This window comes from Denticeps clupeoides, chromosome 19 (assembly GCF_900700375.1).
Source record: "Denticeps clupeoides chromosome 19, fDenClu1.1, whole genome shotgun sequence".
NCBI classification, from domain to species: Eukaryota; Metazoa; Chordata; class Actinopteri; order Clupeiformes; family Denticipitidae; genus Denticeps; species Denticeps clupeoides.
In genome coordinates this window covers 13,179,659-13,207,034 of record NC_041725.1, presented here as the reverse complement: position 1 = coordinate 13,207,034, position 27,376 = coordinate 13,179,659, and the positions used below count along the sequence as shown (strand labels likewise).

Here is a 27,376-nt window from a genome sequence, read left to right as displayed (position 1 = left end):
GGGACTGTCCTGTAACTACTGGTTTTAAAGTTGCTCTGGATAAGGCTGACTGCCATCCCAGAAGCCCCCTGGACGTTCTCAAAGCCACGCACTACTCACCGACAAGGGCAGGAGCACTAATGCGATTCAGCCTGACACAGACTCCGGCTATTAAGAGAAATTCAATATAGATTGGACTGCCACACTATCCTGTCTTATTAATGGGGGGACAGAGAGGGGCTGATATTGGGGACGGGAGACAAGGAGCAAAAAAAAAATCCCTTCCTTCTTTCAGGCGTTACCGGCTCCCCGCTGAGCATTTTAATTAAGCAGTCGACCATCAGAAGCAAACACAAAAGGGGAATATTTCGAAAATGCATCAAGACAACAGGCTGCAAAATGGACACGGGTTTGGCACATATCGCCGTGGAGAGCAGCCGACCGTGGAATTGTAAGCACGGGCCATACAATTCTACAATTCTAATACGTACAAACACCATGGTCTACATAGAAGGTTGGCCAGCTCTGTAGTCCTGTTTTTCTATGTTCAACAAATACACGCGATAGAATACATGTGACGGAAAACTCGGTTCACCCTGCGATGGACCACCACCGTGTCCAAAAGCTGACGGCTGGAACAGGATCCATCCTCCAATGCTCAAACATTTACCCTACCGGGCTGAATAGAAAAAGTTTTCTTCAGCCATTAGCGATATCGATCCAAGCATCATCAATATATCAATACTTTCAATTGATTAACCGTTGATTGTGTGCAGAAATTGCCAGGGAGCGTAGCTGTCACTCAAATACCTGCTGGCAAATAAGGCGATCTGTGCCAGAACGCATGCAGGCGGCATAAAGTCGCAGTCAAAATTTCAACATCTTATTTTAGATTTTCAAAGCCTATATTTTGGTTTGATATTAGGAAAGTCGTGGCACACATCTGGTTCCATGCAGACCTTGCAGTTGTGGGGTTCGCACTTGTGTCTTTGACTAATGGTCAGTTTTCCTTAAACAAACACAACGAGAAAATTCTGCTTCCCCCCGTGGGTGCGTTGATGCCTCTTTGCCGACGGCCAGTGTCCTGCTTGCTCTGAGGTCCGGTCCCACTTTCCTCCATGCAGACCAAAAGCCTGGCTCAGCGCACGAGGGGGTAATTTCGTCCAGGGACGGGGGACAATCCGGGCTGGACGTGCAAAAAGGAACACCTGGGATTACTGTCAACGGGGCCAGGGGTTCTCGTCCTGCCCTCCAGCTCTCCCCAACCTCAGAAGATCAATGGCGTTCTCGCTGACATTGACCTTTACACCGCAATTAGCCACTTAATCGGAATTGAATTATTAATACCGGGTCCTTCAGGGCTCAGGATGTTTGTCTCTTTCACCTCATTATCATCTGCTAACGATAAAAGCGCGAATCTCATTCTCACCCCAAAGAGAAAACAGTGATATTTGCTGAGGGTTCGGGCATTTTTTAAAGGCCACCAGGAGCAGGTAGATAAAATGCCGACGGGCCTCGCCCTTTCTCTTTAAAACAGCACTGCGCGCTCGCTTTACCGATTTGTCCCACTCCTTCAGGCCGCGTAAAGATAAGGTAAGATTAGCCGCGCAGCTCCCGAGCCAAAGCCTCTGTCCTTAATCGGTTCAAATTAGTTGATGGTTTGATAGAAAAGGGCCCCGTGGATGCACCAGGGGCGATGGTGCATAATGCTTGGCAGACGTGGCCCTTGCCCACACCTTCCTGTTAATTAGCCACCATTCGCTGTACAGTGTCGTGTTGTGGACAGCTGCCACTGAAAGGCATCCAGAGGAAGGAGGCCAGACAGTGGCCCCACTTTTTTTTCCCCCCGAATGAGCCGCTCGGCATGCAGACTCGTCTGGGGCGTGTTGCATAGCAGCCTGAGAATAGGGTGGTAGTAGCCCAGCGGGTAAAACACTCGCCTATGAACCAGAAGTCCCAGGTTCAAATCCCGCTTACTACCATTGTGTCCCTGAGCAAGACACTCAACCCTAAGTTGCTCCAGGGGGGGGACTGTCCCTGTAACTACTGATTGTAAGTCGCTCTGGATAAGGTGTCAATTACATCAGAAGCTGCTTTTTTGGGGGACAGGATGGCAGAGGTGGACTTCAAATTGTTATTCCATTTTCTACTGTGTCCTGATGTGTGACATTTGGTCATTATTAAAGTGAGGTTCATAATCCTGAGGGCCACGTTTGCAAGCAGAGAAGCCGCAACGCAATGCAGAATGAAGTAACCTTTGAAGCGTGCATTTTTTTCAAATTCTATCAGTCTGTGATCAGTTTTTCCCCAGTGTTCTCCATGTTCTCCATGCTTCTGACCTCCTTTGGTTGCTTGTCGGAGAAGACGTGAGAATGTGGTAGGGTGGTAGTAGCCTAGTGGGTAACACACTCGCCTATGAATCAGAAGACCCAGGTTCAAATCCCACTTACTACCATTGTGTCCCTGAGCAAGACACTTAACCCTAAGTTGCTCCAGGGGGGACTGTCCCTGTAACTACTGATTGCAAGTCGCTCTGGATAAGGGCGTCTGATAAATTCTGTAAAATGTAAATGTAAAAAATGTAATGTGCCAGGCTTGGTTTACAGACGCCTGAGCTGAGGTAGGCAGTGGTTTAACTGGGCTTCTACCAGAGCGGGTTCTACAAGAAGAACTAATGAAATGAATCGGCCACCCTGCTCTCCAGGTATCAGAACTTTTTCTTTTCATGCCAGTTAAAAACGTAATGAGGTGGAATATTTTCTGCTGTATTCCCCCATTCACGTTGTAGTAATCCGTACAGCAACCACAAGACTAGTGGGGCACGATCGCCTCTGCAGGTCCCCCAGGAAACGCGCTTGTCTTCCCTATTCTCGTTTATTTGTCCGAGAAAATGGCTCTGGCCTTTCCGTCGTCACCGTTTACGTGCATGCCGGCAGTTTGCGGCATGAGCAGCTATTTTCTGATGTGGACGGGAGCTCCTCCGCAGTAGCGCGCGGTGATTATTTGATGAGCCGCCAGGCTTCCCGCGCTCTCCGACTGGACGGGCTGAGCCTGAGCCGAGCCTGAGCCGAGGAGGCAGAGGTGTGGTAGGTGAGAACGCCTCCTCGGCCTCGGCCCTGACCGCCGATTAGTATTAACAGCCCTTCCGCACCTCTCAGCGCTACCTCGCGGCACGCGAGTTCAACAGACAACAACCGCCGGCCAATTAACCTTGGCCTGTTCGCAAAGACGCGCCGTCTTTGTGGTAGTAGCCTAGTGGGTAACACACTCGCCTATGAACCAGAAGACCCGGGTTCGAATCCCACTAACTACCATTGTGTCCCTGAGCAAGACACTTAACCCTAAATTGCTCCAGGGGGAGACTGTCCCTGTAACTACTGATTGTAAGTCGCTCTGGATAAGGGCGTCTGATAAATGCTGTAAATGTAAATGTAAATGTTTTTCTTCTCGTAACTCGCCCGGCTGCGGATGGATTCCGTCCTTTCTCTGCTTGTTCTCGCATTATTTCGGTTATCCGTGGCGGTTCGATTGATTTCAGTTTCTATTAAACCAGTCTCATTCAACCAAAGAATGCGCGGTGTGTCACAGCGGGTGTTCGGCTTGAAGGCAGATGCAGAGACTTCAACGTCCACAGCGTCCAAGTCTGTAGGGCTGCATAATGTGTCGCAATGAGGTGAGATCTGGTCCCTCGCCGACAAACCGACAAAACAAACCAATTACGCCGCGCCATGGCCGGCCACCCAGTCTGGACAAAGGGATCACAATGCTCCATCTGGATCGGGATTTCGCAGCCTCCATCTGAAAATGTACATACAAGCACGTGGGTCATGGTGCCCATTCCATGCCCGCGTCCGTGCAGTTGCTGCACAAAATGAATAAAAGAACGCAGCTACTGAATAACACAGAGGAGCTGATTCACGGTGCTGATTCATGGAGCGCTGTGCATCATCCATGCTGTTGATGGTTTTATGTTTTTGATTGAAACAGGGTAATTGTCCCAACCTGTATGCTTTTCTCTGAAAAAAGAACATTTCTAACTATATTAATGCATTCCTAAAATGAATTTATGTATTAGAGTTGTTTGTGAAGGTACAACATGCTGCAGATCTTATGTTAGACGCCTTTTCTGTATTCTTCATTTGCATTTGCAGATGGGTGGTGGCCACAGGTCAGAAGGGTGGCAACACTGCTCCACATTATTAGAGTGAACCATGGGTCAGTCGTGTCTAAATGGGCTACAACATTTACATGTATGCCATTCATCAGAGCGACTTACAGGGACAGTCCCCATGGAGACACTCAGGGTTAAATGTCTTGCTCAGGGACACAAGGGACACAGTTGGGGCAGTGGTGGCCTAGCCGGTTGCCAGTTCGAATCCCGATCTGCCAAGGTGCCACTGAGCAAAGCGCCGTCCCCACCGACCGCGCCTGTCATGGCTGCCCACTGCTCACCAAGGGTGATGGTTAAAAGCAGAGGACACGTTTCGTTGTGTCACCGTGTGCTGTGCATCACAATGACAATCACTTTCACTTTGAATGGTAGTAAGTTACCCGCTAGGCTACCACCACATTCTCGACCCACACATGACGATTTAACAGTTGTGTTGACGTAGCTCTTCATCATCATTCATTCATTGGCTTAACTTTTAAGCGAATCAGATTCAGAGACACAGTCAGGTCAGGTCAGCCAGATGATACAGATGTGCATCCAGGTCCCCGTGTATGTGTGTAATGATTTTTGAGAATGAAAGCATACAAAGCTCCACCCATCCGCCCATAATCCCGAGTGACAGGAAGTGGCAATTATTGCACGTCACGCCAGGGTGCGGTGGACACCTCCCTCTCCCCCTCTCGCCTGCGTCGACAGGTCCTGGCCAGGGTCTGCGCCATGGCTGGCTGGACAGGGCGAGGGCCGCACAGGAATCACGAGCCACCGGCCGAGGCTCGACCGGGGAGGGCACCCGTCCCCGAGGAGACGCAGAATTACGATGCTGCTCGCGTCCAACACCGTGTCCGTGCGTGTGCATGTGTGGGATTTTTAAAAAAAGTCCTCTCCAGGGGTGAGCAACGTCATGTCAAAACCACTATGTGCATGTGTTAAAGGCAGATAAAGACTTAAAAACCATGCGTGTGTGTGTTTGTGTGTGTGTGTGTGTGTGTGTGTGTGTGTGTGAGAGAGAGAGAGACCAAATGCTATCATGAATGCGTATTATTCAGCACAGCGTATTATTTCAGAATCCTGTCTAGAGCGTTCCTCGTGGTATCTTTAGCCCACGAAGGCCACCCTCCTTCTTCACAGGCAAAATCTGTTGGTTTTACAGGGAGCCACATCCACGGTCCCCAGGGGGATCACGTGACCCTCCACAACATCACCATTCAGGTAAAAAGGATCCGATCCGGTGAGAGGAAGAAGCCAAACCCTACTTTACGTGGCACTGTCCAAGCGACAGAACTGACCGTGAACCTCACGGCGCCCTCTGCATCTCGGGAAAAAAAATGGGAGCCGTCTGCATTTTTTCCTTTTTTTTTAACAAGAATCTCGGGAATCTGCCTCGGTGCAATTTTTAATATAGCCCCACATCCGGCAGTCATGCATCGTCCGCAGAGGCGCAGAAAAGATTCAGAAAGCATCTTCAGGGCAGCAGTTTTTCTTGATGAATGCAGGTGCAGAACAAATAGCTGAGACCTTACTGGCCACTGGTGGGAGGCAAAGTATCTTCACCAGAAAAAAATCATCATCATCATCATCATAACAATAATAATAATAAGCCCACACTGCATCTACATCTGTATCTGTCTACCTATATGTTTCTACATGTGCGTGAAATTATTATAAAAGCGCCTGTGCAGATGAAATGATGATTATACGTGCCAGGGGGTCTGGAGGATTTGGTGGAGGTGAAGTTTTTTTTTTGTTTTTTTTTTACTCTCTGCTCCCGCCTGCCATCCCTGTGTGTTTTATTGCAGACCCTTCGCTTCGTTCGTTTTATTATAGTCGTCGTCTTTCATACAGTGTTGAAACAGACGCGTATTTGGCCCTTTTTAACACTTTAGCTCCGGATCGCGGGGAAAACGAGGTGAGAGAGAGAGAGAGAGAGAGAGGGGGCAACGCGGAGTGATAAACTGCAGTGCGGCATCCTCTCCCTTCACGTCTTAAGAACAATATTTCGTGATATCGATGAATATTTTATCAAGCCCCCCCCCCAAAATATATATATATATATATATTTATACAAATTACACCGCAAACAAAGAAAAAAACTTCACAACCCGCAGATGCGACGGAATAAACCCGCGCGGTGCAAACAAGTGCAACCTTGCAAACTGCGTTCCATTAAGTGGGCTTTTTATAAAAGTTCCACTCACCCCGCCTGAACATGGTGGAACCCGTTATTTCCCGTCCGATCGTCCGCTTCGCATCGATTCTTGTATTCCACGGGTTTTGTTTATTTTATTATTATTTTTTTTTATTTAAGGCAAAGTTGGCCGCGATTATTCGGGGCCGGAGCGCCTCGCCGGGCTGCGGACGCGGCTCCGTCTCATCCCGTGTAGGCGCGGCGCTGGAGACCCGGACCCGGGCGGCTTCGCGGCGGCTTCGCGGCCGGTAGCTCCACAAGCGCACAAGTCCGATCCAGGATGAGGGCGGGGGGGCTAAAGCCGACGCCGTCGACGCGTCCGCGGCGTGTCTGTCGGGAGGGATGGAGGAGGCGTCCCGCTCACCTTCAAACTCCGACTCGGGGGCATCAAAGCCCGCGTAACTACCCCCTCTCCATAAAAAAAGGATACGGCCGGGTTTTTTTGGGGTTTTTTTTTTTCAGAATGGGATGTTTGTTTGGGTGGGGCGAAGTCTGCGGGTGACAGCGGGCGCCACCGGGAGCGGACCGAACGCCGCCGACGTCTCCGAACGCGGTCGGTGCGCGCGCCCGCCCGCCTGCCTGCGCGCGCCCCCGCCCCGCCCCGCCCCGCGCCGCGCGCGCGCCCGCGCCCCTGTTCGCCCGACGCGGGTTAATTTTCAATATATAATAAATCAATAATTGCGCTTCATACAAATACTGCAGTGTTTCTTTGAGTCCTCTTGTGTGTGTGTGTGTGTGTGTGTGTGTGTATGTGTATGGTGGAGCGTTTCTACCCACTTTATCAGTTTGCTTCATGCATGCAATGTACATTTTATCCATTTAGTGGCTGAAATAATTAAAAAAAAAATGTTTTTTAAAGAGATAGGATAGTGAGAAGTATAACTATGATCACATAGCTGGGCTGTAAAAAAAAGAAGTAATAATGTAAATACGACAACGCTTTGGCTTTCCAATTTGCAATTTAAAGTAAAGTACAGCGAGTTTTTGGGGTGCCTGCGCCTGCCAGGTCTCAGATTTTGTACCTCGCTTTGCAGGTCCATTGTTCTGCCACTATTTTTATTCCTACGGGCTGTCATTAGGTCGGACATTATTACCGATGTTCCAGTGATCGGGTAGGTCTGTTGACAAAAGCAAGGAAATGACTTCAGAACCCTGTCAGTGTCAAGATTATTTTAGCTTCTACATTCCCCCCCCCCCCCCCCCCCCCCCCCCCCCCCCCCCACATCAAGCTGACCCTGCTTTCTGACAGACTGTTGCTTCCCTTTACCTTCCCCAAGGTTTTCATTTTTCTGTCTGAGCAGAGCAGAGATGGCTGGTGAGTCATTTCTTTCATTTGCCTCTCCTCCATTCACAGCCACATCCACATCCACTCGCAAAAGTTAACACTCTAATAAAAAGCAGCACTCCAACAGAAACTGCGACTAAATCCTGTTCTAAATCCTGTGATTGAATCGAAAATATAAAAATAGCCATTTTTCACCCAGCATATTACGTATAAGTCAGCTCATTTATCAAGTGAGTGTAATGCGTGATTCATTTGTCCGCGTTCATCCGCATTTCCATTCGGTTAGAGATGATGGACGCACAGTCGGTCGGTCCTGAAACAGAACTCGCGTTCGATTCTATCGTACGTCGATTGGCCGGGACTGGACTCGGCGATCGACTACTGCGGCCTTTCGGGCTCCCACGTGGTTCTTGTTTAGAAGCGATGGCGGCGCCCGCAGGAGAGGTGCAGGTGGTTTCCAAGAAGAAAGCCGACAGTAATCATTTATTCATTCTTCCATGTTTACACACGAACATTCCTTGTTTTTTCTTCAACTAGCTGATATAGCGAGTGTTGTCTGAAAATGTCATTTTAATGACCATACCTCCTGCACGGAGCGCAGGTATCTGACGCTTGGTACCTGCGTCGGAAATCGTTTTATTTTTCCTTATTAGGATCAGAATAACTATCTTGCGTGTCTGCTGTTTTATTTTGCGCTTTGCGCTCCAAAAAGGCCGCGGACCAAGGCGGATCGCAACCCAGATCCCTGTGGAAATTCTGACAGATCCGGAGCTGAACGACGCGGCTCGGGCGCTGCCAGCGAACTACAACTTCGAGATCCACAAGACGGTATGGAGAGTGAGGCAAGCGCAGGCCAAAAGAGGTGAGGCTGCTGCTGCCTTGCATCAATGCTGGTTTTATTACCAAAGATGTGCTTTATTTGAGTAGTTAAATAAACCTTTTTCTCAGGGTTGTGAGGGTTTAATGGTTTTTGCTGGCACACATATTGTCTACTATTAATGGTTTCTGCCACTCTGTTCTTCAAAGACTGTGTTTGAATTCATTTGCAGAGATAACGCCTTCTATTCATTATGTTATTTAAAACTAATCATAATGAGTTGTGTCTGAAAAGTCAATAATGGCCTAACATTCTGAGTAAATCCCTTTCTCCATTTTAAGGTTTATCCATTACTCTCAGGTAGTGAGAGTTCTTTTTTTAAGACTGGTGACATTGAGCACAATGACATGGACGTTGAGCTGCCAGACTGATTGGGTGTGGGGTCAGTAACATATGAGAAATAGACGAGCTTTGTGCAATTATTGAAGTTATGAACATTACGGTAATAGCCTAGTGTGTGACGCACCCGCCTATGAACCAGACGCCACTTACTACCACTGTGTCCCTGAGCAAGACACTTAACCCAGAGTGTCTCCAGGGGGACTGTCCCTGTAACTACTAATTGTAAGTCGCTCTGGATAAGGGCATCTGATAAATGCGGTATATGGAAATGCGAGCATATATATCAAGACTGACTGTGAGAATATACAAGTGGCTCAGTATTACCCTTTGTACCTCTTTTTGATGCTTCAACACTGCCTATAACAGGACTCATGTTCATTCCTTTGCGTACAAGCTTGTCCTTGTATTATGCAATAGTAGAGATGATTGTATGAGAGTAGAGATGACTCTGGTTCAGCTTCAAACAGAGCCAGCAATGCATTTCCCACACACTCGGGTAGATGAGAAATCAGAAGCCTCTCCTAACATTCTCCATCGTAAAGCAGGTACAGCATCAGCACGGCTAAAATATGGCTTTGTGGAATAGAATCCAAACTGGGTTATTGAAACCACAATGATGTGGTGTAGCCTGTCATTGTAACCAAGGTGAAGAAGTGTTGACACTCCTCACTGCCAAATGGCAAATAGAGCAGCTTAACTGTGATAGGTATTTGTGATATTTGCCGCTTTGAAATCTCTTCTCTTGGAGCTTTGCCTGTCTGCCATCTTCTTCTCATTTATGCAATTTTTGGGATGAAAAAAAAAGAATAAACACCTAATTGCTTCTCCTTTTGCTTCTACTAAATTGCTTTGCTGATTAGTCGTAAAAACCGAGTTAAAAACGATCCTCTCTGGTTCAGACAAAATGCTCCTTGCTCTGTAAACCGGAGCTTTCCGCTCGCGCACTGCAGGGGCGGCGCCCCAACATTTATCGCATTCCGTCCTGCGGTGCCCGAATTTAAAGTGTTCACGCTGAGCCGATGCAAATTGCGGCAAACAAGTGTTTTACTCGGCGAGCGTTTCAGCAGGTGGCCTGTGATGTGAGGGATTTGTTTTTTTGTGCCCGGCCAGCGGTCCCCAGGGCGGTTGCGTTATGGTTTCATTAGAAAGCCTCCACTGTCCGTGGACCTCGAGGGCAGAGATCACCTTATCAACCGTGCGGCGCCCTCGCCCTCACTTTCCAACTCCATCTTTTTCTGGCTGTGTTTTCCGATCACCCTGAAAGCCCCAGCACTTCCGACTGATCCACTGCAGAGAGGATGCTGAGTGGAGCGAGTCTTCCGGAAAAGGCAATAACAGAGTACTAAAGACACGGTCTGTATACATTTCCCCTATCCTGAAAATGAGGCCTGTCTATAGGTGCAAATAGGTCCAGAAGGCGATAGGTGTAAAGAGTGGATGTGATAATGAGCACAAATGTTTTTTTTTTTGGTTCCGTCATGCAAGACTCTGAAGAACAAGTGGGTCCTTTTTATTTTTTCTGGAAAAAACACAGACACGACTTCCTGCCTGCGGCATTGTGGCTGGTGAATGGTGTTGATGACGCTCACTTCTATAGGCCGATCTCCTCCTCGTCCCGCCTCTCTCCTCCTCATTCACATTTAAAGCTACAGACACAGAAACGGTGCGTTTTGGGGAAATCTCACTGTCTGACTTGTTCAAAGTGGCTGTAATTCTGCACCAGGGCTGAATTTCAGAAAGAGACTTCAGACATCGTATTAGGGGATCACTATCCTCAAAAAATTTTAATTTTTTTTGTTCCATCAGATTAAATATATAATCAAGGGTTTTAGCCAACCAATAATTGTCTCAATTCCCACAAACCTCCTCCACTCATCCCGGTCCACCCTTGACCTAGCTGTTTCCAATCTGCTGCATGCAGTACAAATGGACGTAATAGAGCCGTATGCACTCAGAGAAAAGACTACACATCTGGAAGCTGAAGTTGGTCATTAATATTTCATTTTAGCTTTCGATGCCAATTTCTCCTGGTTCTATATCGCGTGGCATTTAAAAACACGCTTCAACTCGTGTATCCTGATAGGTTTGCGGTGGATTAATACAGTTGGCGGAGGTCAGGGGAAATAATAGAGGGGTGGCAAAAGAGCAGATTCAAAGGCCCGGCATTTCCGCCTGCTTATCTTATACTTCCTTCCAAACGGGACCTTCCAGGAGAGCGTGCAGATGCCTTCAGTAACAAAATAGTGCAAAGATGCAGGTGATGTTGTAATTATATTAAAAATGATAATTGCTCCATAGTAAGGTTACAAAAGATCACTATGGCTGAGCTCCAGAGATGCAATTAATCATTAACCAAAATTAAGCATTCCAATTTTGCATATTTGATTGTATGAAAATACAACTTGTGAACATTTTGACAATATACATTTACCTGTTGTATTTTGCATCGTGTAGTGTTTGAAGGGGCTGGTCAAGCGATGGATGAGTTGAGGTGTCATTTCTCAAAGGTCTGTTGATGCCACAGGTGTAGTGGAGGTCGGGTACAATTGTGCCTGTAAAATGGAAGGCAATGGAGCCACAGCATCCAGATGGGGCAGTGGTGGCCTAGCGGTTAAGGAAGTGGCCCCGTAATCAGAAGGTTGCTGGTTCGAATTCCGATCCGCCAAGGTGCCACCGTGCCACCGTCCCCACACGCTGCTCCCCGGGCGCCTGTCATGACTGCCCACTGTTCACTCAGGGTGATGGGTTAAATACAGAGGACAAATTTCACTGTGTGCACCGTGTGCTGTGCTGCTGTGTATCACATGTGACAATCACTTCACTTACTTAAAAAAGATGTTCATGTTCATTCATCCTTGATTTTTGGAATGTGAGTATTTCTGAAATTGCAGAACAAATCATTATTCTTTTTAGAATTAAGAGTTTAGTTTAGTTTAAAGCACCATAAACATTGTAACAAATGAATTGTTGTCCCTTTAGCACATTGTTGACTCATTGCTTTTCTTTTATTAGCTGCATATGTATTTATTTATATATACTAGACACTACCCAAGAGTATCTTCTCATTTTCTTGATCTTATCTGAACTCCAGGGTTCAGGGAGCCACGGTTCCCACAGTATCTCCCGCCGCTCTGGCTGCTCAGTCTTGCAGACGGAATTGTACCCGTGAAAAACAAGGGGAAGGAACAAGAAGGCAGGAGATAAAAAAAAAAAAAAAGAGAGGAAGCAAAACAAACCCTCGTGCGCCAGCAGGGACTTTGAATCTCTCACGCTGTGTTTCTTGTCTTAAAGGGTTTGTACATCTGAAGGCTGACTCGACACACAGCCACACAAAAGCGCGAAACCTGGACACAGCAGACTTGGAGTTTTCAACACGAGTCGCTGTCAGTGAAAAATAAGTTGAGGTTGTCGACACCCGTCTTTAAAAAAAAAAAAAAAAAAAATACATAGATCAGAGTATAATTTTATCATTTTTAGTTGGTGTTGATGCATTAAATTTGCCCCAGTGTGAAAAATGCATTTCCTCCTCTATGTAAAACCTCCAGACGCTGAGGAGCAGCCTCATTTACCAGCCAAGCGAGCACGGAGCGCGGCTCACACCGAGGGCCAAAGGGCTCGCGCCATAGTCGTTTTATGGAAAACGAACACCACCACTGCACTTCTCGTATACGCCGCTGCTCTGTGATGAGATTGAAGGGGAATAAAAGAGGCCGCTGTGCGGTTGACCTTCGTCTGCATAAGAACGAGCCCGGCCTCTCTGCGGAGGGCGACGGCGCAGCAGGGAACGTTAAAGAAAGGGAGGGGGAAAAGAACTATCCAGTTCTGTGCATTTGACACGATTCGTGTGGATGCTCTGATTTGCTCCAGAAAAACAGTCTGCATTCAGCCTGTGCGGATCTGCAGAAAAATGTTCAATTCTACAGTGGGTACCAAAAGTATTCACACCCCCTTACATTATATTGCAGCTATTTCTAGTTCATTCATAAAGCACATTCAAAAAACACAGAATTGTTGACATTTTTGCAGATTTATTAACAGAAAAACCGAAATATCACATGGTCCCAAGTAATCAGACACTTTGCTATTACACTGATATCTTTAACTGAGGTGGTGTATATTTCTTCTGATCATCTTTGAGATGGTTCTACACCTTCATTTGAGTCCATCTGTGTTTGATTATACTGATTGGGCTTGATTAGGAAAGCCACACCCCTGTCTATACAAGACATTACAGCTCACAATGCAGCTCAGAGCAAATGAGAATCATGAGGTCAAAGGAACTGCCTGAAGTGCTCAGAGACAGAATTGTGGCAACGCACAGATCTGGCCAAGGTTACAAAAGATCACTATGGCTGAGCTCCAGAGATGCAGTTGGGAGATGGGAGAAAGTTGTAGAAAGTCAACCGTCAACTGCATCCCTCCACCAGTCAGGGCTTTATGGCAGAGTGGCCCGACATGAAAGCCCACATAGAGGATGCTTAAAAATAAACACCTGAAAGACTCCCAAGATGGTGAGAAATTTCTCACCATCTTGGGATTATCTGGTTTGATGAGACCAGGATATAATTTTTTTGCTTTAATTCTAAGTGGTGTGTGTGGAGAAAACCAGGCACTGCTCATCACCTGTCCAATACAGTCCCAACAGTGAAGCATGGTGGTGGCAGCATCATGCTGTGGGGGTGTTTTTCAGCTGCAAGGACGGACAACTGGTTTCAATAGAGGAACCAAGATAGCCTGGACAAAACCTTCTCTAGAGTGCTTAGGATCTCAGACTGGGCCGAAGGTTTAGCTTCCAACAAGATAATGACCCTAAGCACACAGCTAAAATAATGAAGGAATGGCTTCACAACAACTCTGTGATTGTTCTTGAATGTCCTAGTCAGAGCCCTAACTTAAACCTAATTGAGAGACCTAAAATGGGTGTCCACCATCAAACCTACCAGAACTGGAAAGGATCTGCTAGGAGGAACAGGCCAAGGATCCTCAATTCCAGGCGTGAAAAACTTGTTGCATTTTCCCCAAAAATGAAACTTAAAGGATTTTAAAAAGAGTGAAATTTTAAATCCTGTAAAATCCTGGCTTGCTGATTCTGATTCTACCGCAGTAAAATGTACCTTAAGTAGCTTGATTTGGACAGTCCTGATCTTAGATCTTCAAATCCAATAGGATTCACTCCAGTGAACTTTTTAATAATGCCAATAATTGATAATGCACATCACACAGATATGCTGGATCATTGGCATTCATTCAGTAATATGTGACATTTATGCTTTTGAATGCAGGTGCATGGACCCTACTTAGCCCTGCCCCAGAGCTGGATTTGGCTCCGGAGCTTGTCGTCCTTCAAGCGGATGGATGGATGGATGGATAGATAGAGTTATTTGTCAGCCGAGGCTCCTCCGAGTTCGGTAACCTTTTACCGTTAATAAACTCGCCCTTTCCTAGGTAATGGCCTGTCGGTTGGCTTGTCTCTGCAAAAGGAGGGCAACTCTTTAACCTTTCATCAGAGAGATACACACCATGCATGGCGTTCCTCTCCTCCTTCTCCATCCATCATTCCTCATGGCCTCCCTTCCGGACTGTCTTCCTGGCTGGCGCCAATTTATTAAAAAAAATCTCCCCTCATCTACTTTGAGATGTTTTAGCACCCTTTTATAGTCTGGCATGAGCCATAATTAGGGTTCAGATTGCACAGCTAATTGATTTAGCGAGATGAAGGCAATGATGGCAGGTTAGAAGTGACAGGGCCTTGGCAGCAAAACTGCAATTTACAGCTTGTACCCAAGTCCCCGGTTCCAGGTTGGCTCTTATTAGCCACGGTCAGTCAAAGCTGAGTCTAATCTGATAAACCTGTGTATCTGTGGGCTGATCACCTTATCACAGCCAATATATGACCAATTACTGCATAATTGGTCGATAAATTATGTATTAAGAACTAGTTTTTGGTTCCAAACTGGAATGGACCTGTTTAGGAGATCAGCGATCTTGTGCTGAAGTCATTAAAAGCCTGTCTGAAATTTCAGCACACAAAGCGCAAGTGAGCCGAAATAAGGACATCGGTCTGTTTCCAAGACAACAGCTGCGGGTATCCAGATGTGATGGTTGAGTTCGACATGGGCATACATACACAGGAAAATGAAAAGCTCATTTATTCAGTAGATTGCCAATTCATTTAAAACAATTTCAAGATTTATAACCAAATTGCACAAACATCGTAAGCAGTTATGGACCTTCCTGGCCCCGCCCTGTCTCATGTGCAGCTTCATTTGATTATAATCTGCTGCAATATTCCCCAAAATTTTGGCATGGAAATATTGCTTCTGAAAAAGATTTTGATTTCTTGATTTGTGTGCCTTACCACGTACGACATGTTCTCTGTTTTTTTTTTAATGCGAGATGCCAATTTGTTGTGATGAACAGCTGCGGTACGTCCACTCTCCTTGGAGGCTCTGTGAGTTTCCGTGCCCTTTCCTGTCCATGTTGGCAAATGCCCTTCCTGCAAAATACTGTATACCTGAGACACCATTTTATCTGTAGACCTAAAGCAAATATGCCCTTAAACCCGCATTAATGCCTCCGGATTCTGTTCCCGCTTAGCTTATTACAAGTAGATTTGTGCATAGGCCTCTGTTGTGGGAACTTGTAGGAATTGATTCCAGAACTGCTGAGCCGAGCTATATGTCTGTCAATGGAAGTTACATTATTAATATTTTATCATTTATGACATCCAGTAGGAATTGAAAATGTGGGATCATATCAGTAACTGTGGAATGCCTTTGGGCCGCAATTCACAACATGCTTTGTCTGGCATAAATCTGAACATGCTGTATGCTTCATGAAAAAGCATCCTAGCTGTGGATGATTGTTGTGGCATGATGATATGGTTGGGCTGCTTATCACCCCCCAGGAACAGAATCTTCAGTACGCAGAAATCTGTGGACTTCCTAAACATCCACAGGCTTCATTGAAACCTTGAACAAAATGCTCTGGACTGCAGCAGTGATATACCCCGTCTGTATTAAGAGCATTAAAGCTTTTTATGTGGTATTTTGTGTACAATAGAAAATGTGAATTAACAGATTTTTTGGTTTGTGTGAAGACCTTTTAAACTCCATAGCAGAAGTACTTCTAATGTCAAAATAAATTACCAAGGCTCCTGCACTGACACCAATTGCAGGTTCACTCTCACTTTTTTTTGTGGAGCTTTTCCCTGTGCGCAGAAGGGTCAAGTGTAGGGTCTGATAAAGCCCATTGAGACATACTGTATGTGATTAAGGGAAGAAATGAATGTTGTTGTCTTTAGCACAGACCTCCTCATTAGACTAGATGTCCATGGCCTGATATGTGCATTGAATAGATGTGGCTTCCACCGTGACCTAAATAGTGGGCATACAGCCTGCATGCATTTCTTGATCTGACAGTTTATCTACGTACATCAGAAAATGGAAAAACGGATGTGCCTTGGTGACCTGATATCTGCTGTTCTTCTCGGGTGGCTTTGAGGATAGATATATAGTCTACATTAAATCCATCTGCGATTGATTTGGCTGCTACAACTCTCGTGTATGTGCTGCTCATGCCCTTGCTTTCTTAATTGGGGTGGGTTGGGTTTGGAGGTGAGATGTCTACTGTGACTCATTTTCAAGCACGTCTGAGTGGTTTCCTTCATGGGTTTTATTAGGTCTCTCCAAATCTTCAACTTGTCGGACCACCAAGAACCGTTAAAACGAACAATACATATAGTATTAGTTTACACAGAAATAGAAAAATACACAACACAAGCAGATAAATACCTTGTTGGCTGCACACTACAAAAGGAAATCTGTAAGTCTTCATCTTTAAACTTGATCTCGCCAACTTATTACGCAGCTTGCTGCAGATGCTCACTGCTGGCGTGCTATTACTTCATCACCTTATGCTTACATCACAAGCGGCACAGCTTAACGAAGGTTTCAAAATAAAAGTACCTCATCTGTGCACTAAAATTGGATAAAATACACACAATAAAACAGAACACATTCTTAAACTGAACACAAACTATTGTTGCAACAGTTACATTCACTCACACTCACTGAAGGCATCAAAACTGAATGAACACATGAAGAGTTATGTACTTAACTGAAGAGTTATGAAATAACTGAAAACATTTTATATTCTAGTTTCTTTGCTCTGATTCCTGCTTTGCACACTCTTGGCATTCTCTCGATGAGCTTCAAGGGGTCGTCACCTGAAATAGTTCTCCAACAGTCTTGAAGGAGTTCCCAGAGGTGTTTAGCACTTGTTGGCCCGTTTGCCTTCACTCTGCGGTCCAGCTCACCCCAAACCATCTCGACTGGGTTCAGGTCCGGTGACTGTGGAGGCCAGGTCTCCACTTTTTATTAAGTACATAACTCCACACGTGTTCATTCATAGTTTTGATGTCTTCAGTGATAATCTACCAATGTAAATGGTCATGGAAATAAAGAACACACATTGAATGAGAAAGTGTGTCTGAACTTTTGGCCTGTACTGTATATGTTACTTGCTCCGATGCCATGTCAAAGCGAGACTTCGAGAGTGTGAATGGCACCCAGAAGAGAAAAGAAAATTATAGTTTGCTCGTGTAGCTCATAAAGCAATACTTCTCTATGACTGCCTCCGAGGCTTGAATGGGGAATTAGCCCTAGCTCAGTATCAAACACACATTAGGCCACTGTAACAGTCTAAATAAAGAAAATGCTCTTCTGGTAATCTCTTTTATCAACTATTCAAAGCAGGATCAACTCATCTTTTGCCATTGGATGCATATTTGCCTTCCATCAGTGCTATTGTTCATTTGTTTATATCTACCCTTTTTGTCACATTACATTTCCAGCCACACTTACAGTAAGTGCTGTGGCCTCAGTCAAAATTTTTTATTTTTTTTTTAAAGTTTATTTATCATGTTTACAATGAACAAGGTATCATTTACCTTGTTCATTGCAGTTCAGAGGGCTTAGCGCTGTATGTGACCTTGGTGTAAATGAAATGAGGTTTCTTTTTTTTTCTTTTTATTGTGACACCGTTGTGGTCTCATATAATGGGATTTCTAGTCATTTGGATTGTTGACCCTTGACTTTATCTGCTGTCATATTGTTGACTTTACAGTATTGACATTTTCAGCAGTCTTGTGGGATAGGAGTGAAATTTACTGTTTACCACAGAGGAATGTAATATTTGATTATATGACCAAATATGTCATTGTAATATGGGCCATGAATAAAAACACCTCCTGTCTGAATTGAGTTCATTCATGAAATAACCCACAGTGCCCTCAGCCTAGCGGTTAAGGAAGCGGAGCCGTAATCGGGAGGTTGCCGGTTGATATCCCGAACCTCCAAGGTGCCAGTGAGAAAGGTACCGTCCCCACACACTGCTCCCCGGGCGCCCGTCATGGCTGCCCACTGCTCACTAAGATGATGGGTTAAATGCAGAGGACACGTTTTGTTGTGTCACCAGGAGCTGTGCTGTGTTTCACAATGACACCCACTTCTCTTTCAGCAATGCAGAATGAGATTTGCGCCATTTATATGCAATTTGCGTGTCACTTGTCGCAAGTTGCTTGTTTACTTGGGCTCACGCACGGTTTGACTCTGCGTTTCCATCTTTGCAGTGGCGTTGCAGCTACCTGAGGGCCTGCAGATGTTTGCCTGTGTGATTGCCGACATCATTGAGCGGTAAGTGACACGGTTTGTAATTATCCGTGGTGGTCATGTTAGAGTCGCAAGGACGTCTGTGGCTCCCCGCCCCACCACTCCATAACTTGTTACTGAGGAAGAGATGGGTGCTCATAATTCTTCTTAATTACATCGCGTTACTGTCTGCGTGAGCCCTACTGCATGCAAACAAACTCAGTCACGCTGATGAATGGCCTCAGTCTTTTATGGCAGCGTGAATCCCGTCTTAATAATTAAAAGCTGATAGATGAGTATGAGGATGTGTCGCAACACAAACACACATTTCTCACCTGGGGGTTTATAGCATCAGTAAAACATTGTTTTTGTGTCACCCACATTGATGTCATGTGCTGTTTTGTTGTGATCTAGGCCAGCGAGGTGGCTTGCGCAGCAGCTTGGCGGAAGTCGCCAGTTTGCTGCCAAGGAGATGCTCGGTCACTTGAGATGTCTTTCAGGAGTTTTTATTGAGTCCGAGCGAGGATCTTACAAAGTAGGGCACCCGTAGAGACAGAGAGCAAACAGACGCCACCGGGGTTTGTGTGCAGAGTACACAGAGAGTCTGGTCCAGAGGACGAGTTGGGCAGGGTAATATGCTAATTGTACAACTGGAGAAGGCCTTGAGCAAGAAAATGCTTGTCAGATAGGTGCATAAAATAATCAAATAATAATTTTTTTTTTATTAATTCTACAGCTCTGTTCACAGTTTGTGACTAACTGAAGGTGCATCTAGAGAGTTCAGTGCAACGGAAATGTGTGACGAAAATATGTGGTGCATCATTCCAAAATTCCAGTCCTTAATTTTTTACCTTTTTTTTTTTTTTTTTTTTTTTTTTTTTTTTTTCCAAATAATAATTGTCCTGTGTCCTGTAGCAGATCCCAGTCTGAAATGAACGATGATTGATGTTCCACTGCGCCGTGTGGGCACCTTTGCTAATAATAAAGGCAAATTAAAGACAACATTGATATCCCATGGTACCACTGATGCATACCTGCTTTATAATTGTTCTTTGAATGCTATTCTCCCTCAAAGCTTCACAAAGCACCGGGTTGAGCAGGGTTGCTGGCTAGTCAGCATCTGTCGGATTAGGATTGGGATTGAAGCCTCTTTCGTCCTGCATGCTTGATTGACTCCCGCCGCGATGAATCTTAGATCCGGACAGCAGAGCTCTCGTCTGCTGAGAGCTTTCATCTGCCTCCCTCCTGTCTCCCGCCCTCACTCTTTTACTCCTCTCCCCTGTCTGTCCTCTCCTCGACTGCCACACGTCCTCCTTCGGGGATCGGAGACTCTATTGACTTCATGGTATGTGGTCACACGCTCTGCTCCCTGCCTAATTAGCCATAATCAATAACCTAGATTTTCATTGGCAGTAATCAGTAAGTAAAAGTCCATTATCGCGGAGAGCTCCTGACCTTCGGTTTCCGACTCTTATCAGTCCATCTCACCGACCTCATGTGTGAAGCCCCTAAATTAACGTGGCTAATTGGAGGACGCTAATTGCTGCTCGGGTCCCGTGTGCAGCCACTGCACCTTCTTTATCTCCATTTTCTTTTATTTTTCTTCCTCCTAGTGCCTCGCGTCTCTCGCTCTCCTTCTGCCCCTTTGCTGTATCTTTCCATTTTTCACCTGAAGCCTGTACGGCGGTAGGGAGAGGAATTCAGAGTCCAGACCAGGGACGATCTGGACTCTGGCCCGGGTGTTTATGTCCCGCATCTCGGCTAGGAGACTACAACCGTGGGCGGACCATTGGATTACACTGTGTGTGTGTGTGTGTGTGTGTGTGTATTGATGATCTGGGTTATTGTCCACTCTGACCTCCAGCATTAGTCCTTCACCACGGATCCATATCAGCGCTGTGAGGCTATAAGCTCGACAAGTGTAAGGAGATTGTGAAAGATGAGTGTTTAATCTGTAATGAGGACAAGCTGCCCGAAATTACGTTTTTCCAAAAAAAAAAAAAAAAAAGATACCCGCATGTGGGTAAGCGCTATACACACACACTCTGCTTGCACATGGATGTGAAACACCTACACAAAAGCAGCGCTTGAGGCACACTTCAAACATGAAGCCGACCTTTACACACTTCCCTAGTTACATCGGCCGCTGAGGGCCCTTAGCCATGTTTCGTACGTGAAATCTGTTGACATTTCGCCCACCGTCACTCATCCAGGCTGACCCTTTACGGGTGGTGCTCCTGAACGCTGTGCAGCATATTTTGCACACACGAGGCATGGGTGGTGTTGAATTGACCCGTGGTAAAATAACAGGCTGCACACCTTGTTTTAACCAACTTCTACTCAAAAACCCAGTCACGGAGGCGTTCTTGTCTGCATGGTTAGGGCTGGGATGCATGGAGACACTTGACAACTACAACATGTAAACGGACGTCAAGTTTCATCACTGCATGTGCACGGTGTGAAGAACAGATTGGGCAGATTTCCCCCATTTGTTTGCCCTGATACACAGTTGTTCCTTGACATTCTTTCCTGGTCATAATCTATTTTCAAATAAAGCACACACCAGCATTCCAGGGCATTTATCAAGAATGCTAGCACTTTAATAACTGTTAAGATATCTCCATTCATCACATTCTTCGCCGTAGGTGTAATTTTTTTTAGTTAAACGGAAGCCTTGGTGACACTTACGTTGACAGCTCGCCATATGTCTGATTGGCTCTGATGCAGAAGCAGCTGTTTTTAGTCCACCGAACATGGGGAAAAAAATCCCTCGTGAACTTCATTCATTTGGTTTGTGACGTATGGGTGTGCAACTCTCCTGTTTTCAGTTTCGGTGAAGGAGGGAGCGAGGTAACCTGTCGTGGCCTCCTGTCAGTCAGCTTTTGGTGGCCCAGATAATGCTGACTCATGTTAAAGTGTGACAATTAAGCCTTTTTTTTTGTTCCCCGGATGCTACATTAGTTAAATATACCTCACTAGTTTTTGTCTTATTACTTTTTCCAGCCCTCCTCAAGATTCAAGATTTTTATTTGTCATGTGCATAGTTGTGGGAGTCCAACGCGCTGTGAAATGCATCCTGAACCAGGATTTTGACAATGCGTGGTAATAGTTAAAAAAATGTATGAAGCAGAATAAAGGGGTAAACAAAATAGAATAAAATAAAGAATAAGGCTAGTAAAAAGTAGTAAAAAAAAAAAAAAAAAAGCTATAATGCAACCTGTCCAGGAGTTGGTGGATGCTTTAGTCCAGGTCTGGTAGGAGATCCCTCAGATGTCATACAGGCACGTGGAGGCCACACACACTACTAAGCCTCATTTTGACTTGTTTGAAGGACATTACATTAGCCTGTTGTGCGTTTCTCCACTTAAAATCCAGAACTCCATCGTTGATACACTTCATTTCCATCGATAATTTGTGTGTTATTTTGTTGTCATTATTTCATAAATGTATTTATTCACCTAAAAACTGTGTGATTATGGAGTGGATGGGGTGGAAAAGGAACAAATCACATTTAATCAATGTTGGCATTATGCTTGGACATTTAGTGCTTGGTTTAAATAATAAAAACACTCATTTTTAATGCAAAGAACTATTTCACATTCTTTTGTAAAGCAACATTAAAATCGCATCAAATAAATAAACATTGAGAAGACCTGAAATACAAAAAAGTTGCCCCATTTGCATAATGATCTGGAACCATGTTAATAAAACCACGTCTTGCTTAAGTGGATTTGTTTGCATGACCAAGAGTTTGCTGGCTTGAGTGACTCGCGCTATTATGTTCTGGCAAACATACATAAGACTCGCTCTTCCGATTCATTCAAATATTTTGAGTCTCGTTTAGCTCTAAAATTCTGTATTTTTTGAGTACATAAATATTGGAAGAACCTCTTCGCCATAGCTGCCTTTGCGTTTACATTGCATTGCTGTGTACGAGAGCCCCGCCTCAACAGGAAAAAGGTACAGAGAATTTGACGCATTTCCATGTTGTACAATGGATTCCGTTTTATTTGTTTATTTTATTCCGGAATTCCATCCTCATTTTTTTGCATCGTGGAAATCATAGGGCCCTTCACAATGGTGAATAATAGCTGTAAATTATGTACAAAAACAATAATGCAACTATTCATGCAACATTATGATGATATTCAGACTATTGAGGATAAGAATATTAACTATTGCATTGCATTATTTCACCAATGTGACGATCGCCTTTTTAATTGGGAATTTTGAAGCCCTAATTAGATGCTTATTGACTGTGTTAGGTTACCGTCTCCCCAACCCCACGCCCCTCAATGCATTTTTGTTTGTTTAAGCAGTTAATTAAATGATTGATTAGTGTTCTTAATTGATCCGAGAGTCCTCACTTCATCTAATCGACTGGTGAGGTTGAGGTGGGGAAACATCAGTGACGTAATATCCGTGCATGGTGTGTATAAACACTGTACGGTATTACGCCCCCCCTCCCCCATGTGAGAGAGCGTTAGATTTTTGTTTTCCGCCCATGCACCAGTGGTCTCCGAAAGGGCCCGCCGTAGCGCTGTCTTATTCCATTTCAGGCACTTTTGATTCATTCTGTGACACCGGCAGCCCACGGCCACCCGCTGTATAACGTCAAATCCGTTGCAGTGGATCGGACCTGGCAGCAGTCGGCACTTCTACAGCTGAGCTGTAGGTAGCAGGAGCCCGGGTGCGACAGCGTGTCTCCCCGCCGTCTGTCCTCTGCTCTTGCATAAGGAGCTCACGCCGGGACCCCGAGTGACAACGGTGTCAGCCACTGGGAGAGACGGGTACCGCGCCACCACTCTCGTCTTTAATGAGCTCCGGAGCTGCTGGGCGCTGTAAACCCAGCAGCGGCTCCGGAGCTAACATGGAGCTGCTCGGAGCATCTGCCTTTTAAGCATTCGTCTGGAGCTGTTACGTGGATCGGGCCCTCTTCAGTGAAGTGTGTTGATCAGGGACACTGTGGTAGTGGAAGGGCTAGGGGTGATTAAAGTGCGCTTATTAGGAATGGTTGCGTAATAAAAAAATAAAAATATGACTTGTGACCAGCGCTGCAGTGTCCTGCTGTCTGATCCCACTGTATTCTGTGCTGCGCAGTTCATCACGTCAAGCGTTATGCGTGTAAGTGGATCAACCGGTGAAGCCAGGAGGTCCTCTTTTATAATGAGCCGTGTGTGAGCCACGGTCACAGGTCTCTGCTGGGTTTCTTTGGAGATTCATTTCGTTTATTAAATCAATTCCGATCTCCTTATTAACAACGGACCTGTTTATTAAGTCCTGCGCAGTATTAGACGAAGCAGGTTTTCTTTGTGGGTTTGAGTTGTTTCAGCATTTCAATTAGACAGTCACGGTATATATCTTAAGATAATGAAGATAACACAGAAATACTGCTTCCTTAAGCACACCCAGTCAGTTAAAAACAGGATTTCCCTCAAAGGACCTTGCTGACTATTTGGGCAGAGGTCATGTATTCAGAGCCTCACACTCCATTTATGTAGAAAAACCCAGTGGTTCCTTTAAGATCTTGGCAAGCCGTGTGTGAAGTGAGTACACCGCCACCTTTTCAGCCTTCATTATCATCTGTGAGTGTTCACATGGCATGTCTGAACCCTCTGCACTTAAATGCGAAGCAGCTTTGTAGACTAGGAGCTGAGAGCAAGCTGTTCCAGAGACGCTGGACTATTCTGAGTGGGTTTGAAGTCTTAAAAATTGTTGCTGGAAGTGACACCCCGAAGTGTAAAGAGAACTACCAACACCTGTTACCCTGTCTGTCTCTTGTCTGTTTCTGTCTGTTCTTCTCACTCTCTGTCTCCCAGCGGATCACAGCTTGTGTGCCGTGCATCCCAACGTGCAGCGTTATTCTAAATAAAGGTGTTCTTTTTAGAACCGCGCTGCTCTTTCTGCGCTGCTGGCTGGAGCGGTCCTTATGTTCATCCACTCGGGGGAGTCTGCCTCTATCTGGACCTGTCAATCATTCGTTGGCATCTTGTCTTATCTTATAAGATGCTCTTTTTTTTCTTCTTTTTTTTAATTAATTTATTTATTTTAACATCAGATGGGTGATTCCTTTGTTAGGTGCAAACTGCAAATTTATCTGGTATGTGTAGGGTGCATCTGCTGCCGTTTCCCGGTGCTTGCTTTTTGACCACATGACAGGCCACTGGTGTGTCCAGGTGCATTTCTAGTTACAGAAAGTTGCAAATAGAAAATTAATTTCCCTCATTTACAGGTCACAAATAACTGGTTGACACCCCAGTCTATTCTATTTTCTCTGACTTTTCAACTGACTAAGCCACTGTTTATGTTAGAGTAGTATGCTCATGGCAGTCAACAGTAGAGAGAAATGCACCATATCTGTTCACTATAAAAAAAAAGCATTAAGGAATACTTTACAGGCTTCTCATTATTAAGAATAAAACTTGAGGCTACTCATGTCTGTAATCTGCACAGAAAGTTCTTCTCCTGAAGAATGTCAAGGACCTTGACATTACATCATTGCACTGTATGAAGGCGACTTTGGTGGGGATTTATCTTCCTATGAGCTGAACAATTAAGTTCCCTGTTTACAGAAACACTCTGAGTTGAACTGTTCAACCTGGAAGGTATGGGCCAGTGCTCCCCTGCCTTAATCCTGGAAGGCAATGGTCCGGGCACATTTTTGGGTTTACTCTCATTTTAGACCTCACTGCCAATTACCACCCAGTTCATGAGTTGAATTAAGTGTGCCGGATCAGGCCGTGCGGAGCCAGGGCTGGAATGAAACTCTGGTAGGGTCTGTATCTGGCACTATATTCTTTATGACAGTGCTAAAATAATGTTGGTATTTATAGCTAATTACAGTATATATCTGTTTTGTCACTGTGTGTCACCATTGAGCACTCATTTTTATTGTCTGGAGCAGCCTGCAATGCATTGTCAATTATAATACAAAATAATGTAAATATATAGCAGTCAGTCTACCAATGCAATACTGGAGCAAAAAAACATCTGGAAATTATCGATGGAAATCTGGAGTGGCTTTGGATTCAGTTGAAAAACAGGAGCTTCATGGAACAATCAGTACTCTAGCATCTCTACGTGGTTCTGATTGTTCTCATTGGATTGTAGTCATTGCTTGTGTTGACTTGTATTATGTTTCTTAAGATGAATATTTCAAGACCCACCATAATTTTTGAGCAGTATCCAGATGTGGAAAATGTTGTGCAGAACCAAATGTTCCAGGACTTTGTGCTGAGGAAAAGTGGCAAACCAGGGCCCAAATGTGTTGAGAGGACCTCACACAAGTTGAGAGAATGATGATGGAGGATTCTCTCAGGCGTCTCGCTCCCACTCCCTCCTCCCTGGCACCCTGGTCTACATCAGTGGGAACCTCAATGGCTTCTGTGTATTTGGGGGGTAGGCACGAACGCTAATCACCCCCATTCTCCAGTGCGAGCACCCCACCAGAGGATAATCAGTCACCTTGTGCTCCAGATGAGCGCATTGAAAGAGCACAAGAGCAATCTGAGATGAGGGCAGGGCTTTCAGTTTAAGTTTTAAACATAATTTACACATGGAAAAGAGGCCCATTGAAAGAGATAGAAGTTAGATTGAAGATTGATGGAGAGGCGGGGTTACACAGTGGCAGTAAGAGGGACAAATAAAAGACAGAATAATAAGTGAATGAGAAGATATATGAGTAGGCAGTGCATCACACAGATATGATGGAATGACACAGAGACAGAAGATTACATTACTGTAGGCTTACCAAAGAAGAGAGTGGGAATAATGCATGATTTTGGATTTATAATGTTGTTTTTCACAGTTCTGTTGAGTGAATAAAGATGTTCTGGAATACAGTGTCACCTTTATGCCCAGATGCTAGTACATGAAGGACATGGCTTTGAATGTGTTACAGCACTGCAAATTGGGAGACCCACATTGTAGACCCTTTAATTTCTGTTCATAATGGTGGTAGCAGCACTGCATGTAAGGTTTTTTTTAACACCCCTGTTAAAATAGCAGATTTTTGTGATGTAAGAGACAGATGAGACAGAAATAAATCATTTGAAAACTTTTCCCACCTTTAATTTGACCTGTAACTATTAAATTGAAAAAAAAAATCCAGAACAAGCTATCTTTTGTTGTTTACAGCTAGTACTTTCAGTGCTGCTGTAGGTCTCTTGTCAGCCCTGACCAGCTTTTATCTAGTTTTTTCATCAATTTTGTAGGAACCTCACAATTCTCCCATATCCTCTCCACTTCTTGATGACTGTATATGCAATGCTTGTATGCTGACTGAGAGTTTGATGCTTTGTAAGTCAGACCATCTTGCTAATTGCTGACCTAAATTGCAGTTAAAAAATGTTATCAGATACAACTTTTATCATGTGAAGAAGGTCTGTCATTGACTACAGGTGTTGTATGTTAGGTTTCTTGCAGGTTAACTATCTTGCTCAGGGTCACAATGGTAGTAAGTGTGGTTTGAACTTTGTGGTCTACTGGATCATATGTGGGATTGTTACCCAATAGGGTGCTACCTCCCATGCACCCAAACTGACCATACATGCATACAGCACCCTAATTCAGTCTCCCCCATGAAAACACGTCATTAGTTCAACCACTGATCTTGCTCTGCTGCACTCACGTCACACCGTAATATTGAAATCAGCCAGCGTTCTGCCCAGATAACAGGCCGGATGACGCAGCATAATGACCTGGTCAGTGCGCTTGGTAAACATGCCAGGAGAGATGGATGAGAGGCACGAATAGCGGGGCTCATCTCATTGTGTGGGGGTCAAGGGATTATCTGGCGGCACGTGTAGCGTGTTGCGTATGGGACAGTACACTGGAATACTGAATCCTTGTTCTACATGAAGATAAGGACAGCCGACAGTCATACCAG

The 27,376-nt window shown here is 45.0% G+C and overlaps 2 protein-coding genes across 4 annotated transcripts in view; one reads left to right on the top strand and one right to left on the bottom strand.

Moving 5' to 3' along the window:
- The window catches only part of rtn4rl1b (reticulon 4 receptor-like 1b), a 130,972-nt gene extending 124,199 nt beyond the window's left edge, over positions 1–6,773 (bottom strand). The window contains exon 1 of the mRNA XM_028962732.1: positions 6,346–6,773. Coding sequence (XP_028818565.1) covers positions 6,346–6,358 — 13 coding nt within the window. The 5' untranslated portion in view covers positions 6,359–6,773. The remainder of the gene's footprint in view (positions 1–6,345) is intronic.
- A 1,230-nt stretch (positions 6,774–8,003) lies between these two features.
- dph1 (diphthamide biosynthesis 1) overlaps positions 8,004–27,376 on the top strand; it is a 52,798-nt gene continuing 33,425 nt past the window's right edge. For 2 of the 3 annotated variants that reach the window (XR_003743214.1, XM_028962467.1), the window contains exons 1-3: positions 8,004–8,095; positions 8,333–8,482; positions 18,471–18,534. Coding sequence is in view for 2 of the 3 variants with exons in the window: in XM_028962467.1 (XP_028818300.1) it covers positions 8,044–8,095; positions 8,333–8,482; positions 18,471–18,534 (266 nt within the window). In the remaining variant the exon portion in view is untranslated. Of the gene's footprint in view, positions 8,096–8,157; positions 8,222–8,332; positions 8,483–18,470; positions 18,535–27,376 lie in introns of those variants that run through there. The other variant, XM_028962468.1, reaches the window with a different exon arrangement.